Consider the following 18,682-nt stretch of genomic DNA (forward strand, 5'->3'; position numbering starts at 1 on the left):
TCCTTGCTTTACTCCTTACTGGTTCTGGGATGTTTGTAAAGGGAGTCACATACAACTTATAATATTATTTTCAGTTTTACAGATAGGTAAACTGAGGTTCAGAAAGGGAAATCAATCTATCAAAAGGAATTGTGTCAGAATTGTAGAGGTGGGGTTATAACTCAGATATTCTGACTCAGGCCAGGACTATCTTTGCATTATGCCACACTATTTTTCTTAGAGGCATAGGGCCTTGCAATGGAATATTTTCAAGTTGGATTTCTTTGGCCAATAGAAGTAGTAGAGAATCATTGGGACTAGCAAGAAATAACCAACGTATTAGGCTCCCTTTCTAGGACAGCACAGAGTAGACTTTCAAGAGAGTGTCTCCAGGCTAGGTCAGCCATTTTGTAGAGGCCCTCTGAGATAACTTCTAAGCTTAATTCTATGATACTTGTGTGTCAAGATCCCCCTTTAGAGCACAAGGAAATGAATTTACTTCCATTTGACAATAAAGCCACTTGACCTTTAATGTGAAAAGTGGAGTTCCTTTCCCATCATTAACAACTCCTTGAGAATATCATAAAACACCAAAGTGGGGGGGAAGGAAAATATTTTCCCACTTGACCTCTAACCAAGACTATAAAGGAGTAATTGTGTTTCTGTACACATTTACAGCAGGGCATAGGGAATGTTAGGCCAGCTTTGGAGTCAAGAATACCAAATTTCAAGATGTTTCTCTGATACATACTGGCCGTATGACCCTAGTCAAGTCACTTAAAGTCAAAAGGCCCCAAACAAGCATCAAAAACCATCAATAGCAGAGCAGATTCAGGTTTGCATTGGTGAAAATTTTCCTGCTTTGAGTTCCCCACACCAATAAAATCTAAAACCCACATGGTAAAAAGAGGAGATATATAATCCTATATACCTACATTCATGCATATGTGCCCATACACCCAAGTTTTCTTGAGGTTACACATACGTGTGTATATACACATGTATGTATATACTCACATAATATATGTGAACACATACATACATGTATGTGTGCTTGCAATAGCATCTGTGTAGGTAACTTGAAACTTGGAAAACCCATGCTATTCATCATATACACCTTACACTCTCAGTTATCTGAGACACTGAGACTTTCAGGGAGCTGAAAAGAGTTGTACAACTAATATGTACCAGAGTCAGATTTTGAACTCATGTCTTCATGACTCCTAGGCCAGACTTCAAGTTGTCACATCATGAGACTTCTCATATAGACAGTGTCCCAAGAATCAACACAGCTTTAAGGTATTAAAGCTTAAAATAGCACCAACAGTTTGGGGATACCCTGTCTATATGACTATAAGGAATATATATGCATTCAGGCATACAGACATATATATACATACATGCATACATATATACATATATATACACATATACATATATTATATATATATATATGTATATGTGTATATATATGTATATATGTATATACACTTGCATAAATGTGACCCGAGGTCATCCATCTATTATATTCTGGGATATTATTTAGTTATTAATCAGACTTTTTAGTGTGGAAAGTGTCTCTTCCACCAACACAGATCAGTTGCACACACACACACACACACATATACACATACACACACATACAGATTCACAGTTACTATAGACTTATCCTATCCCAGGAATTTTCTTTCTGGCTAATGAAAAAGTTCATATATTTACTGCAAATTCTTTTTCAAAACATCATCCTCACCTCTTATCCCAAAGGGAAGAAAGGAAGAACAAAAGTGAGAGAGGGAGAAAAAGAGAGACATAGAGTGAGAGAGAGTGACAGAGAAAAAGAGAGAGAGAGAGAGAGAGAGAGAGAGAGAGAGAGAGAGAAGAGAAGAGAAGAGAAGAGAAGAGAAGAGAAGAGAAGAGAAGAGAAGAGAAGAGAAGAGAAGAGAAGAGAAGAGAAGAGAAGAGAGCAGAGGTAGGAACTTCTCAATGTTTTCACACACACTTGTTTTTAATACATGTGCATTTTAAACATATGGGTATCCATGATACATAAAATAATAAGAATTATTTCAAAAATAAGGAAAAAAATCCCTATATTCAAAACATCTAAAATTATTTAGAAGACACAAATTCATTATATACAGGTATACAAATTTAGAGTAGGAAGTTAAGGCTCCTGGCTTTAGGTTTGAAAGTTAATGCCATGTTTTCTCAGTAAGACAGGCATCATCTGGAAACAGGGTGTCCCAAATCTCCTGTGCTTGGCAGAGAGGTTATACCAATTTCCAGAGGAGGCTTCAAATCATTTTTTTCTCAGCCCTGCAGCATGGTTCTGAATCTTCATTGAATGAATACATCGGGAAAGCTATAAAGATTGTATCCAACATTTGCAGCTGCAAACATGAACTACAGTGCCATCTTCTTAAGTATCTGGCAGAATAATCATCAATCCAGGACAAAGTAAGGGAGGGAACCCCAAATATAACTTGAACCCCAAGTACAGTACTTTCCTAGCAAAAAAGGGTTCATTTCATTTTCTCTCATTTGTGAACCTCATACTCTTGGCTCCTTTTGACTTTCAGAAGGTAGTCAATAATGGCCAGAGAACTTTGTGGTGGACTGATTGGCTTAGCCAACGAAGAATAAGATGGGTACAGAAGTGAGAAGAGACAAGCAATCTACAGACACCCCCAGGAGCCTGGAGAACAATCTTCCTTTGCAAAAAAAAAATGCAACAAGGCCAAAGAGCAGGTCCTTTGCTGCAGCTACATCCCATGTTACATACCATGAAGAAGTCCTGTATCAATGTTACGATGGATCTCTGAACAATTCCTCCAGGAGAAACCATTATCAGTTTCATTAACTTTATACAACACACCTCAAAGACAAGGATCCCATTAGCCCAGGATTCCTGAGTCCCTGAAAATATCTTCAAAACTAACAATGCAAAGGATGAAAGCCACTGATGGGTTGGGACTACATCTAAATGAGGAACAGACAATGGAGATGAGGCTTTGGAAGCAGTGAGTGCTAACAATAATGTGCCAGAGAAAATGACAGTAAGCATTTCTGCCCAGAAAGCTTTGTGGAGGATGAGGCTGTGGAGTCTGAGGTTTACAAAGATGCATTGTGCATCCATGTTCAAAAATAACAAACTAAAAAAAGAAGAAATTGGAGAAAGATTTAAAGCACATATGACACAGTGAACCAAAAGCACTCAGTTCCACAACTGATGGATGAAAAAAGCTGCATGGCATGGAGGATGGTACCATCAAGGCAGAAGAGAAGAAAAGAAGCATGGCGACTGAAATGCAACAGCATTGCTTACAAGCAAGAGTTTGGAGGGTAAAGACCACTCAGTCAGGGAGGAGAGCACAATGCAAGACAGATTAGGGCTTTGCAGTGGAAGATTTTCAAGTTGGATTTCTTTGACCAGGTGAAGAAATGGAGAACCTTTCGGATCAGCATGGTGCAGCCAATTTCTTAGGCTCCCTTGCTAGGACAGCACAGAGTTGGCTTTCAAGATGGTGTCTCCAGGCCAGCCCAGTCCTTTTTCATCACAATTACCTTCTTTGCAAGTAAAATCAATCATGAACTGAAGCATCTGGATTCAAATGGGATTTAGTTTTTCTCCCTCACAGTTGAAAAACTTGTCTGAGGACTGAATTATTTTCACAAGGTGAAATTCCTGAAAAAGGGCTTTACAAAGAATTGGGGTTCATGGCCAACCCAATCCTCACAAGCCATCCACCATCTTGAAAATGTTGTATCACAAGTAATGCCACACATTTAAAATGATGTCACTGCAGTTGGCTGGGAGAGGGGTAGGAAGAGATAAAGGTTGCTGGAGTCACACTTCAGAATTTGCACACAAATCACAATGACCAGCAAGTTGTGGGCTGGGAAGTTTTCTTTACTTCCCAGAGTTTGGACCTAGGGATGAGGAAGGGCAGGGGCTGGGGGGGGGGGGTAAGACATGGGCAAGAAACCCAACACCTCCATATGGAAATCCTACCAAGAAATACTGCATGTACTAAATATTCCTTGAATTTTCCATGTTGATTCATGGGATGGAAATGGACCAGATGATTTATTTCCATGGCAAAAAGAAAAAAAAATGGGAACAACTGAGCAAAGGAAATGTACTTGTTAGTGTTTGACAGCTATGTTAGTTTCTTTTTGGCAACAGCACGTCTTCTAGGTCTTAGGTCATTGATAAACCTAGTATGCATTGGAACCTGAGTGAAGGAATTCCTGTCATTTTCATTGTCTATAAGACATGAACACAAACCTCATGTAGAGGTCCTGGCTCTTCTACAAATGATGCAAATTTCTAATACTAACAAAGGGAAGTAGACTTACAATGAGTAAATATACAAAAGCCCCAAATAATTACAATAGTCACAGCTTGGCAATGAGTTTCCAGACTATGAAATTAGTTTTCTTGTGAAGAATGGAGATTTTACAAGGCTAGTATAAACACAGGGTAATTGGAAAATCAAATTGCTCTTCACCAGTTATTGTAAGGTCTGGAATGATGGCGATAACATTTTTAAAAAGCCTCCCTATGTATGAATCACTAGCGTTTGAGTTGTTGTCTACTTCTATTTTAATGATTTTTGTTATTATTTTTTTGAAACAGTACTGTTGCCAAGAATTGTTTCCTTACAATTGCTACCACATTGGGACCTTTAAACTATGACATCCAAATACCAGCTTACCCCTGATACAATAAGCTCTCCGCCCAAGTTCTGTACTTCTGCCTTGACCTTGCTGCAGATGTTAAGCTGGTGGCAATACAAGGCTATTCGTTGAAGGTAGGCTAATAAATCCTGTTTGCACGCAGAATCAGGACACTGAAAATAAAAAAAAAAAGTGGCATTCTCAATTACATAGCACCTTTTATAACACTTGTCACATCAAATCTCACAGAAGGACATGATTTAGTGTCTATAGTATATTAATAAAGCACGACCCACCCATCCCCTTGGGATGGGAGTTAATGGTTGAAAATTATTCTTTCTGCTTCCACAGAATCTCATGAATTCAAATATGAAGATATCCCAGAAAGACCGTATTGATATCATCTGTAAATAATTAATTACACTCTTTGTTAGTTGCCTTCTGCAAAGTAAAGACAAGTAAGTAATCTCAGAGGCTATTTTGTGGAGAACTCCATTCAGCTTTCGTGAAGCATGGTAGTCTATTGATGCATAACACCCAGCCATTCTCCCCTGGAAGGAAATCACTTATGGTAATCTGCATGCTGCATTAGAGGATATGATTTCAAGTTGCTGCTTTAATAAGAAGACGAAGAAGCAATTTATTTCCTTTGCTTGTCTAAGCAGAGAATCATTCTTATTATAGCACGCCTGTCTCCATTTTGGACTCATTGTGAATCTCAAAATGACAGCGACCTATTCAAGGCCCTTAAACGTAAGAGGCTTGGAGATAGTTCATAACCAATACAAGTGGAAATGTCCCTAGAACAATTCATTCAGAGTCAATTGAAATGAACTGGAGGAAAACACAATGCCCATTACATGAACAACTAAGAAAAGAGAGTCATCATTCTAAATGCTAAAAGGAATATTCTGGGTTCCATCAATTATTTCCATGGCTCAACAAAGTGTGCCCCTGCTTAGTGGCCTAAATCATGACTCCCTAAAATCCTCATGTGAGTGGCAGCACATGAAAGGTGCTGTGTGATTGTACTTCATAACATGGAGCTTCAGAGATCTGGGAGGTTGAAAACAAAGAAAAATCAAAAGATTGAAAATTTGGGAGAGCTGGAAATTCTACATTCAATTTGATACTTCACTAACACAGTCATCAGGCACCTTAAATAAACACATTAGAAAAAAGTGTCCAAGATCAATCATGGTAGTCTTTGGCATACGGTTATGTGTACAAGAGTGTAAGAAACAGAGAAATCCAAGTCAAGTACTAAGAAAGTGTTTAGCCAGCCTTGAAAAGTTCCACAGCTTCTATCTGTTTCATTCAAACATATGATTTAGACACAGCTATTTTTTCTCTTTTGATAAAAACAAAAGCAAGGAAGTAGGATTTAAAGAGGTCACTAAGTTTAACCTACTCTCTGCATGGCTGTTACCAACATGCCTTCTTCTATGTTATTGCATCTGTCAAGGAAGAATACCAGGGAGACCATTTCTCCTTCCTGCAACTATTTAATACTGTAATATTTATCCGACTCCTGAGACCCATGTACTGAAAAGAATTAACTTTAAAATGATATCTCTCCAGAGAGCTGACAAAGCCTTCAATACAAATACCTTGGAGCAAATTAAACTGGAAGGCCTATCTCCTTGGAGCAGTAATTAAAAATGCAACAGTCCATAAAAAGTTTATATTGCATGCATATCTTGAAACTTCGGGAAAACATTTTCCAGCCACAGAAAAGCATCTGCTGATGGCTTCCCCAGCTTTGTTCATTGTCAGCTGTTCAGCTGAACCTCATCCAGAGGAATTTAAAATGCAAAACACATGTCTTCCCAAGCGGAACACCTCTACAACCACTCAAATCCTCACAATGGTATAAGAAGGTCCTGATCCAAGAAAAAACAGAAAGAGCAAGTCACTTTCTGGTGGTTATCTCTATAATGAGGGAAAAAAAATGGAAGTGAGGATGTCTTGTTTAGACGGTATGCTTTCTTTTCAAAGAGACTACAGTCTTGCTACACCATTCTCCTTTCCAAAGCTTGTCTTCCTCATGAGCCAGTCCAACTCAATATTAGTCTTAACTCTTGACTTCTTGGCTCCCTTGTCTTATTACTGATCACATTTTGCAAAATATCAGCGTTAGAATCCTCCTACCATCTATTACCATCGCTCTTCTTCCATGATACTGAAAAAAACACTTGAGAAAATCACAAAGCAGTGATGACTAGATCCACTACAATCCTATTACTCTTCTTATTCCAGACCTTCACTTTGCTCTTCAAATGTATGACATCCCTTCCTTCCACTCTTTCAACTGAGGTCTTCATTTCATACATTGATGAAGAGAATGGGGCCATTTTCTGTATGTCTCTTCTCCATTTCTCCTTATCCCAGATCCTCCTAACATCACTACTCACTTTCTCCTCAATTTCTGCATATTCTGATGAAGCCAAGTCCCTTCTCCAAGCCAACACCAACCCCTCTACACAAACTGTAGATTCCGTTCTTTCCTTCCAAACATATTGACTCCCACTTTCATTCCTTCTTTCTATCATACCCATTGCCTTTCTCCAGTGAGAATCCTGTTAAGGTTTGGTAACAAATTTGTAGTGGACTCAGTTCTGAGTATTTTATAATTTCTTCCACTTCTGTTCAGTAGCATTTAAGAGGAACAATCTTTCTGAAACATCAACCCTAGAGATAGGAGATATTGTTGCCCTCAGCCTCTCAAATAAAAATGTCCCCATTATATTGAGCCAAAATATAGTCACTTGTTTTCCTCCAGTTTCTCTTTAGCATTTGCAGTACAATTTGTATTGAGTATGGCATCATTCATTTCATTGTATTTTTAAGTGTGGTCATGTTGCCTCCCCTTTCAGAGTCTAAGCCTCTTCAAGGCAGGAATAATAATTAAGATTCCCTTTTAATATGAATTATCCAAGACCCAATGTGTGTATGCACGCAGGTTATGTGCTCAGTATACTCTGAAAGTTCATATTTCCTATAAAAACTGGTAGATTTCCCTGAGAGATTTACATAGATCTCTGTAGTATATGGTCATAGATTTGAATTCAGATTTAAAGCCATCTGAGTTGAATCTCCTAATTTTAAAGATGAAGAAACTAAAGCCTAAGATATGAAGTACCTTCCCCAAATGTATGCCCTCTACCATAGCAAATTATATTTCTTGTTATGTCATTTCAGTAATGTCTAACTCTTCATGACTCAATTTGGTGTTTTCTTGGCAAATGTACTGGAATGGTTTGCCATTTCCTTCTCCAGTTCATTTTACAGATGAGGGAACTGAGACAAACAGTTAAATGACTTGCTTAGGATCACACAGTTCTCGAGTGTCTGAGGCTGGATTTCAAGTCATGAAGAAGAGTTTTTCTGATTTTTCTCTATCTACCTCCCACTCAGTTGACCCATGACAAACTATATGAGGTTCAAATTATAATAACTTATCTTACTTAGAGGTCAGTTATCTAGGATTCTTAGCTATGCATGACACAGTTGAGAATTCAGAAGTAATCAAGAAGCAGAAAAAAAATCATCTAGGTGGCTTAAATAGATTAAAACATCTTTAGTTGTTTAGTTATAGAAGAGGTTTTAGAATTCATCTACCTGAACTCCACATTTTAAAGCTCATCATAGCTTGATAATTTGTAATTTATAGCACTTTAATATTTACAAAATGCTTTATATACATTGTCTTATTCAGAACCCTATGAGATGAGTGCTACAATTATCTCCGTTTATAGTTGAAGAGGAGACAGAGACTGAGAAGCACCAAGTCACCTGCCTAGGGTCACATTAGCTGTAAATGCTTGCGGTGAGATTTGAACTCAGATCTTCCTGACCCCAAGTCCAGTGCTCAGTCCACTCTGCCCCCTTGATGCCTAAAGATGAAATTATGACGCAGAGAAATGAGACAACTTGCCCAAGGTTACTTAGGCAACAAGTGACATAGTTGAAATTTGAACTCATGTCTTCTGATATGAAAAAATAATGTTCAATGCATTTAAACACATACTTTGCTCTCAGAAAAACCTGTTAGCATGAGACCAATATGTGTTTATGTGCTTTTTAGGTATGCAAGGTCATAGAGCAAAGGCTGACATGTTTATATATGGTTTAAGAGGACCTATCACAGGCATTGTCCTTGAGCTCCATCTAGTGCCGTGTGTGTGTGTGTGCGCGCATGTGTGTGTGTGGTGTGTGCGAATGAGGATGGGGAATTGCTGAATCCCCTAAGCAGGTAATTTTTTATTAAGTAGACCCCAAAGTATGTTTACTTTAAGGTGAGAGTCAACCAAGATGTGAATAATCCATGTTACAGGAGCTGGAGGAAAGCCATTTTGTTAGTTGTAAACAATGCTACAGTTATCCCTTCCATATCACAGGGGGTTAGGGGTGCACTGCTACTGTTAGCTGGAAAACCTGTGTAATTTTTTGTGGCCCTCCCTTTGTACCAGAAGTCTGGTATTTTTTTTTCTTTTGGGGGTATTTACAATACCTTCTTGTAAAATTTGGGGTTGATATTTGGTGATGGGCTTTTTGTCATCTGCTAGCTTTTCTGTGTCATCTATGGCTTGCATAAAACTCCCTCAAAATTCCAATTTAAATTATGCTGGCCCACAATATATTGAAACCACAATGGGGAAAGTTGTGATGTGGAAGGGATATCCTTCCACAAAATATCCTGATATAGTCTAGTAAAATTATCATTTGCATGATAGTCTACTAAAATTTCCATTTCCAAAGATGAAACTGAACAGGGGTTCACTTACATAAGTACTGTATGTTGACGATAGTAGGGAAATAGGATGGTTTCCACCCCCAAATGATTAAAATTAAAAAATATATTAAGTTATCTGAAGAGCTCCTATGAGTAATTTCCCATTCTCCATCAAGGTCAAATCAACAAAGAATTGCTGAATTGGACCCAATTACAAGAGGAAACGTCAGAACTCAAAATAAGCCCGCGTACATTTGGGAGTGGACTCACTTTTCCATTGCTAAAATGGGAGCCATCTTAAGGGTTACAGCACTGTTTGGAGACTGATCACAGACTGTGACAACATCAGAGACCTTACAGCACAGTTCTTGAGGAAATTCATGGACAGATAATTTCAAATTTCCCAGTTGGGGAAGCAGGAACAATGAATGGAGAAAACAAAATTTCCCTTACAGTAGCAGATAATTTCCACTTATTCAAGGTATTGAAGAAAGGCAGTGCAGAATAATTAATAGACTGACAATCTTGAAGCCAGGAAAAAAAATGATTTACTCCTAACTCTGACAGGTACTGGCTGTGTTTTCTTGAACAATTCACCTTACTTCTCAAAGAAGGTACCAATCTATCTTGTAAGAAGTAGACTTCTCATGAAAATTAACTGATCCCAATGCAATCACTGGTCTTGTCCTATAAAAATGTGAGACAGCATGGGCAAAGGATAGCAGGTAAGCCTTAGAATCAGGAAGATCTGAGTTCAAATCTTGATTTAGTGACATACATGCCTTACTCTGGGCAAGTTACTTTATCATTCAGTTTTGACACAAGTCTCTTAAGAATTCTCAAAAAAACAAAAATGTTGACATTTTGCATTATTGCAGGGAGTTTCCTTGGTGATAGTTCTCTAAATCAATGAAATCACAGGTCCAATTTTGAAAGCTGTTTAAAGAAATAAAATAAATACTAAGTAAGTAGACAGTGTAGCCTGGTGGTTAGTGGACTAGTCTCCATATCAGAAAGACCTGGGAGATTTGATATGTACACATACATGTATGTATGTATGTATGTATACATATAGATGTGCATATATGTATATATAAATAGAATTTCTATATTTATATTTTTATAAATTACATATTTATATACAAATATGTACATATATTTACATGTACACATACATAAATATATGCATACATATATACATAAGCATATATATGTATGCACATATGTGTATATGTATATGAATATGTATTGCATATATGTATATACATATTTATGTATCTATCTATAGGACAGAGAGAGAGAGAGAGGGAAGGAGAGAGAAGACAGGGACAGACATTAAGAGACTGTGGGACAGTTACTGTCTCCATCCCCCAAGAAGTAACTCTCAAATATACGCATCAATAAAATCTCGATGAGTGACTAATCTGTTTATGTGGAGGAAATTCACCAAGTGAATGGAATTATTAAAGAAATATAATGAATGACAGAGTTTTCCCTTTTTTTAATTTTTTTAAACAGGAAGCCCCTGATTTTTTTAAACTAAGGCAACTTAAAGAAACTCAGTTGTCTATGCCTAGAAAGTCCCTGGTTATCAGGAGGTGGAGAAGGTCTTTAATTAGATTAATTCAGAACTTTATGAACACAAGTTATGAGGACTTTTCTTTGAGCTATATCTGCCTCTTCCACCACTGCAGGACCTGGGGGGAAAAATTACAAAAAGTGTTTTCCAAGTCCTGAATTTCATTCTTTAAAAGCATTTATTGATACATAAAACCCAAAACAGAGTCTTAGATGCTCATTAGAGAATTCACTCAGAGGAGTGCCTAGCTCTCTCCAGCTAGATTACCTGGTCAGCCACAGCTCGGGCTAATTTGTCCATTCGTGAACCAGCTTCAGCAATTTTCTTGGCAGCATTAATGACGTCAGAAGTGTTTTTCAATGGACCCTTCCCTCTGAAAGAATACAGAATATGAGAATTAACATGTAAGTGTAAGAAGATTTAAAATATATATTTAAATTAAGATAAAAATGCAATAAAGATGAAAAATTAAATGCACACACACACACACACGCGCGTACACACACACACCTTGTCCTATCACTTCTTAAATCTGGCTCTGTGTTTACTTTGTATTGGTTGAGTTAGTCAGGGCCTTCCTTTCTAAACAACAACAAAAATCAGAATAGTTATAATAGTAGACAGTTATAGAGTACTCTCAAATTTACAAAGGGTTTTAACTCTATGAATTCATTTAGCTTCCTAATAGCACTGAGTGGGGTAGCTCCAGATAGAAAGCTTAAGCGTAGAAAGTCCCATAGCAAGTGTGTTGGGATGGAATGTGAACGCGATTACCCTACCTCTATGTTATAAGTTGACATATTTGGAATTGGTAGAGACCTCAGTGGCCCTCTAGTCTGAGTCCTCCTCATCCAGTGAAGTGATTTCACTAGGATCACACAGCTACTGAATATCACAGGCAGAGTCACACAACTTGTAAGAGCCCAACACAGAATTCTGACTCGTCTTCCTAAACCCAAGAGCAGTATTCCATCCACTATAACAGCTAAGTGACATTTCACTTAGAGAAATTGGATACAGAATTTGTGCTTTCCAGGTAACGTCATCTAAACATCCACTGAGAAGCTAAGGCTGTTTGAAAATAATACCTAGCACATTTCATTGGCTTTTGACAAGTCCACAAACTAAAGAAGCTCTGACCCCTGAGCCCAAAATTATGAACTGTCATCTCTTTGCTTTTCCTCCAATGGTAGCTAAGTGACTTGAGGCATAATCTGAGAAAATACATTCAAATCCCACTTCTTGTCCTTTTCCTACAGCTCTTCATCTCTTTATATCTATCAAACATTATTTATGAGACAGCACTATGGGATACAAACCTAAATCTCACTAGCCATGGCTCAAACATAATGTGAAGAAAATCATGCCCTGAGAAACATAGACTGGGCTGATGGTGTGTGTTAAATAATCATTCTAATCAATACTCATTAAAGTTTTTTTTAGTAGGAGGGCATAAAGTACTCTTTTATAAAGAAGGTGTTTCAGAAAAAGTTTTCTAATTTTCTTTAATTGCAGGAAAATATTTTTATTATTCTCTAAGTTTACTAGTTCCAAATGTAATGTTATGATAATTTAGTATCTCTGTTTTCATTCCAACACACACCAGAGAATGTGAAAGTCATAGTTTCTTGGGGCAACAGCCCTCTCATGAGGTGAGTTAGCTTTTCAATTGCTATTTAGATTTCAAAACAGAGGCAGAAGCTTCACATGTGAATTTTCATGCAATATGGATGAGTTGCAGATATCAAGACAATCTGACTCCCTCCTCCTGAAGTAGGGGTATTCATTTATGTAAAAACTTTCTTGGTTATTTTTCCAAGGTTTTTTTTTTATTTCTTGCCACTTTGTATTGATGTTTTTTAAATGAAAAGCAAAAAAGTCAATGTTTAATAATGTTCATAAAAATGTATACATTTAGCTGGTGCTTCCAAGTTTAAATCAGTTTCCTGTTGGAATGTTCATACAGATGAATTATTTCTAATCATCTTCACTACTTTCTGGTGTAGCTTATGAGTAAAAAATTAGCCAACATAAATGTTCTTTCCCACCATATACACTCAACGTCACTGTGCATTTGTTTTTATTTCTTTTAAGAATCTTATAGAGGGGAGCTGAGCCAAGATGGTGGAACAGAAAGATGGATCTGCTCTAGCTCTCCCACCACAGTCCATAAAATACCTGTAAAAAATGGCTGTAAACAAGATCTAGAGCAGCAGAAGCCATAAAACAGAGTGAAGGAAATTTCCAGCCCAAGACATCCTAGAAGGCAACAAGAAAAGGCTATCGCACCAGGCTCTGAGCAGAGGACAGCCCAGGATGGGATGGGTGCCACTACATGGACAGGACTGGAGCATGCTTCAGGACATGGAATCATGGGTAGCAGCTGCGGTTCCCAGATTTCTCAATCCACAAAGCCAAAGGAAGCTTCAGAGGACAGGAAGAAAGTTCCTTCACATGGGTGAGAAGGGAGCATGTTCTGGCCAAAGCACCTACTCCAGGATGGCAGCAGCATTCACTTTTAGAGCCCTCAGCCTAAAGATACTGGGTGAATCAAGCAGTCAATCTGGATCTCAGCTTCAGGGGCAGTCTTGGGGTGAGGGGGAGCACTGGCATGGTGGAGCTGGTGGTAGCTGTGGACAGGAAATTTTGCTCCCAGATCCTGGGCAGAAAAAAGTGTTTGTGGTTACTCACAGACAAGAGTGCAGGCCAGGAGAGGAGTAACTCTTTTCCCTTGATTGGGACACCTTAGAGGAACTGAGAACTTAAAGAGTATACCCTCCACTTGACAAAGGACTCAACTTCAAATAACTGACTGGCAAAATGCCCCAAAAATGGAAAAATAAGACTATAGAAGGTTACTTTCTTGTAGAAAAGGTATTTTCTTCCATCCTTTCAGATGAGGAAGAACAAAACATACTATCAGAGGAAGACATTAAAATCAAGGCTTCTATCTCCAAAACCTCTAAAAAAAATGCAATGGTTTAAGGTCATGGAAGAGATAAAATCAAGTAAGAGAGGTGGAGGAAAAATTGGGAAGATAAGTAAGAGTGATGCAAGAAAATCATAAAAAGCAAGTCAACAGCTTGCTAAAGGAGACCCAAAAAATAGTGAAGAAAATAAAACCTTTAAAAATAGAATAGTCCAAATGGTAAAAGAGGTTCAAAAATCCAATGAGGAGAAGAATGCTTTAAAGAGCAGAACTGGTCAAATGGAAATGGAGGTTCAAAAGCTCACTGAAGAAGATAGTTCTTTAAAAATTAAAATGGAACAGATGGAAGCTAATGACTTTATGAGAAACCAAGAAATTACAAAACAAAACTAAAAGAATAAAAAAATATAAAACAATATGAAATATCTCTTTGGAAAAACAAGTGAGATGGAAATAGATCTAGGAGAGATAATTCAACAATTATTGGTCTACCTGAAAATTATGATAAAAAACAGAGCCTTGACATCATCTTCCAAGAAATTGTCAAGGAAAACTGCCCTTTTAGTCTGGAACCAGAGGGTAAAATAGAAATGGAAAGAATTCACTAATCACATTTTGAGAGAGATCTCAAAAGGAAAACTCCTAGAAATATATAGCCAAATTCCAGAGTTCCCAGGTCAAGAAGAAAATATTACAAGCAGCTAGAAAGAAAGAATTCAGGTATTGTCGAAATACAATCAGGATACTACAGGATTTAGCAGCTTCTACACTAAGGGATCAAGGGCTTAGAATATGATATTCCACAGGTCAAAGGAGATGGGATTAAAACCAAGAATCATGTACCCAGCAAAACTGAGTATAATATTTAAGGGGAAAACATGGAATTTCAATGAAATAGAGGACTTCCAAGCATTCTTTTTGAAAAATCCAGAGCTGAATAGAAAATTTGACTTTCAAATACAAGAATCAAGAGAAATACGAAAAGGTAAACAAGAAAGAAAAACCTTAAGGAACTCACTGAAGTTGAACTGTTTGCATTCCTACATGGAAAGACGTTATTTGTAATTCATGAAACTTTTTTCAGTATTAGGGTACTTAAGCAGAATATATATATATATATATATATATATATATATATATATATATATATATGTATGTATGTATACATGCACATACATACACACACATATACATATATACACACATAAACACTTAAATGTAGGTGTATATGGGTATGTGTGTATATTATATATGTGTAGGTATGCATATGTACATGTGTGTATATATGTATTTGTGTTTATATACACACACATGTATACATACATACATACACATATACATAGACAGAGACACAGGGTGAGCTGAATATGAAGGGAGAATACCTAAAATAAATAAAATTTACTGTTGAATGGAATGGACTAGAAGTAAGAGAAAGGGAGAGGTAGAATGTAGCAAACCATCTCACATAAAAGAGGCAAGAAAGAGCTTTTTCAATGGAGGGGAAGAGGGGGGAGAGGAAAGAAAATAATTGAGCCTTTCTCTCATGGAATTTCGCTTATGAATTTCCATATCCAATTGGATATGGAAATCTACTTTACCCTGCAGGAAGGCAAAGGGGAAAGGGATAGGAGAGGGAAGATAACAGAAGGCACAGCAAATTGGGGAAAGGAATAATCATTAGCAAACACTATTGTGGCAGGACAGGTCAAGGGAGTTAATGGAATAAATGAAGGGCAGGGAAGGACAGAGGGAAATGTGGTTAGTCTTTTACAACATAACCATTATTGAAGTGCTTTGCATTGTTATGCATGTATGACCTACATTGAATTGCTTGTTTTCTCAATGAGGATTGGTAGGGAGGAAGGGAGAGAATATGGAACTCAAAGCTTTAAGAATGAATGTTAAAAATTGTTTTAGCATGCAACTGGAAATTAAGCTATATAGATAATGGAGCATAGAAATCTATTTTGCCTTACAGGAAAATAGAGGGGAAGGGGAATGAAAGAAGGGTGTAATACAAGGGAGGGCATACTGGAGTAAAGCATGGATGGGGTGCATGCTGTCCTGGGGTGGGATGTGAGGAGAGATGGGGAGAAATTTTGAATTCAAACTCTTCTGGAAGTGAATGTTAGGAACTGAAAAATTCATAAATTATATATAAAAAATTTTTATAGGACTCTATGATCTAGTAACATTGGCCTCTCTTCCCCTTTCCTCCCTTCCTCCCTTCTTCCCTCCCCTCTTCTCTCTTTTTCTTCACTCCTATCCTTTTCTCCTTTCCTCCTCCCCTTCCCTCCCCCATCCTCCTCTGACAAGCATGTCTGAACGTATATAGTGAATAATATATTATATTATCATGTTTGTATCTATCATCTCCCTATATTTTGCACACATATAGTTGTTTGCATGTTTTCTCCCCCATTAGATTGTGAGTTCCTTAAGGGTAAAGATGTGTTTTGTCTTTCTTTGTCTTTCTCCAATGCTTCGCCCAGTGCCTGAAACATAGATAGTACTTAATAAATGCTTTGATGGTCCAAAGTAGGAATTTTTTTCCTTGTTGGTTTAGCCAGCAAGATGTAAAATCAATTCCAATTTTTGGTACATGCTGGTTATTAGCATGGCAAATTGACTGGTAGGAAGAGTGTGACAGAATGGTCTATGCCTCCATCACCAGCAAGCTCAGACCAGTGGGGGTTCGAGGAACAAGATGGAAATACGAGATGGTAGGCAAGTCACTTATAAGTTCTCTAGAGAACTTTTGTAGACTATAAATTAGTGACAGATAGTGACAGACTTGAGCTGATAAAGGAATTTTCCCCTCTTACATTCCCTATATCAATGAAATCACAGCTCCATGCTCCAGAAATTCCAGTGGCATCCTATGCCTCTAGAATAAAATGTAATTCTTTTGTTGAGTCTTTAAAGCCCTTTAGAGACAGCCCAACCTGTCTTTCCAGCCTCAGTGGACACTACTTCTGCTCCCATCCTGGGTAGTCCCACTAAATTGATCCTCTCTCTGCTTCTCACACATAACACTCCAACTCCCCTAAGACTGGCTATTCCCAATACCTGAACTAAAATGTCTCCTCACCTTTCCCTTATAAAACTGCTCTCTTTTAAAGTGCCTCTTAAACATCATCATCTAAATGAAGCCTTTCTTGATTTTCTCACCCCAACTTAGGGATGCTGCCTGCCAAACTACCTTGTTTGTGTTTTAATTTTATATTTATATTATATACACATAAGGTCTTCTGAAGGAAAACACTCTACCTTCTTCTAAAGAGGGATGAATCTCTACCTGAGCTTGGGTGAGTCATAGATCATCCTAAGCTTGGGGCCAATGACCCTGGGACTGTTGCACAAATATGCTGACTCTCAATTTCCTAATTCTTTATTTCCTTATTCTCAGTTGTATATGCTTTTGGGGATCATCCTGAGGTGCATATAATTAATAAGATGTTTGGCAATTTAATTAGACTGAGCTCTTTCTTTCCCCTCCTCTCCCTCCCTTCCACCTTTCTTTCCTCTCTTCTCCTCTCTTCTCTTCACAATCATGTCTAAACTCCTGTATGTAAGTAATAACTGTCCTCGTAAATGTAATTACTTTTGGCTGTGTGTGTGCATGTATGCATGCAAGTGTGTGTGAAGGGGAGAAAAGGAGGAGAGAAGGAAGGCTTTACATGAATTCCTCTGATGTTGTCAGTGTTAAAAACACTGTCTGGAGCTCCTTCTTTCTCAAAACCAAGTTAGAAAGCTCATATGACATTCAATACTTGCAGTATATTACATCCACAATTCATGTGCATGCCTGTGTGTTCTTCAAACTAGTTTTGTCTACCAACTAATGCATTAAGGATGAAAAATAACATTACACATAACGTTTGCAGATTTCCAAAAATCAAATCCAACATAAACAGAAAAAGAACTACCACCACTGAGAATCGTAAGAAGAATGGGGTTCTGAGAGATGTCTTCTAACAGTCACTTGGAATGTTATCCTGGAATAAGTTCATATACTTTGAGGGGCCTGCTTTGAAAAGGACAGTATTCATTTGGATGCATAATGTCCAGCATATTTACTATTATTATTATTGATATCATTAGCCAAGGCATTTGGGATTTAGTTAGTAGATACTAAGAGTGTCTAATACATTTCTTAAAAAGGAAGCTATATTCACCAGACTCTCAAAGTTAAAAGAAATCTCAAAGTTTACCTAGTCTGATTTCATATCAATGACCCTTTTTACAAAAGGCCCAATGTCTGACCACCTAGCCTTTGTTTGAGGCTTTTCTGATTAGCCCACTTTACTTTGGGCTAAAGAGCAACAAAAAGTAGCATTTATATAACACCTACAAAGTGCCAGGCATTGTGCTAAGTACTCTACAAATATAATCTCATTTGTTCTCACAGAAGCCTGGGGACGTACATGCTATTTTTTATTGTCATTTAATAGATGATGAACCTAAGGTAATAGGTTGTAACTTGACCAAGGCCACACAGTAAAGTGTCTGAGGTCATATTTGACCTCAGGTCTTCCTACTCCAGACCCAGCACTTTCTCTCTCTCTCTGCTGGGCCACCTAGCTGCCCCTAATTTTAATTCTTAATAATTTTTTTCCTGTCCCTTTTAAGTTTTTAACAGTGTTCCTTTTTCTGCCCTCTGAGACAAAGCAGAATTAGGTTTATACAAGATCTCTGTATCACAGATCTAGAGGTGTTTTTAGATAACTCCAGAGATTACCAAGTCCAATGCTGTTAGGCTGAGTGACTTGTCCAAAGT

The 18,682-nt window shown here is 37.6% G+C and overlaps 1 protein-coding gene across 4 annotated transcripts in view; it reads right to left on the reverse strand.

Annotated features, from left to right (window-relative positions):
• CTNNA2 (catenin alpha 2) overlaps nt 1-18,682 on the reverse strand; it is a 1,515,416-nt gene that overhangs the window by 52,464 nt on the left and 1,444,270 nt on the right. For all 4 annotated transcript variants that reach the window (XM_072637016.1, XM_072637013.1, XM_072637014.1 and 1 more), the window contains 2 exons: nt 11,241-11,346; nt 4,698-4,832 (listed from right to left, as the gene is read on the reverse strand). In XM_072637016.1, coding sequence (XP_072493117.1) covers nt 4,698-4,832; nt 11,241-11,346 — 241 coding nt within the window. The remainder of the gene's footprint in view (nt 1-4,697; nt 4,833-11,240; nt 11,347-18,682) is intronic.

The sequence above is a fragment of the Notamacropus eugenii genome, chromosome 1, assembly GCF_028372415.1.
Source record: "Notamacropus eugenii isolate mMacEug1 chromosome 1, mMacEug1.pri_v2, whole genome shotgun sequence".
NCBI lineage: Eukaryota > Metazoa > Chordata > Mammalia > Diprotodontia > Macropodidae > Notamacropus > Notamacropus eugenii.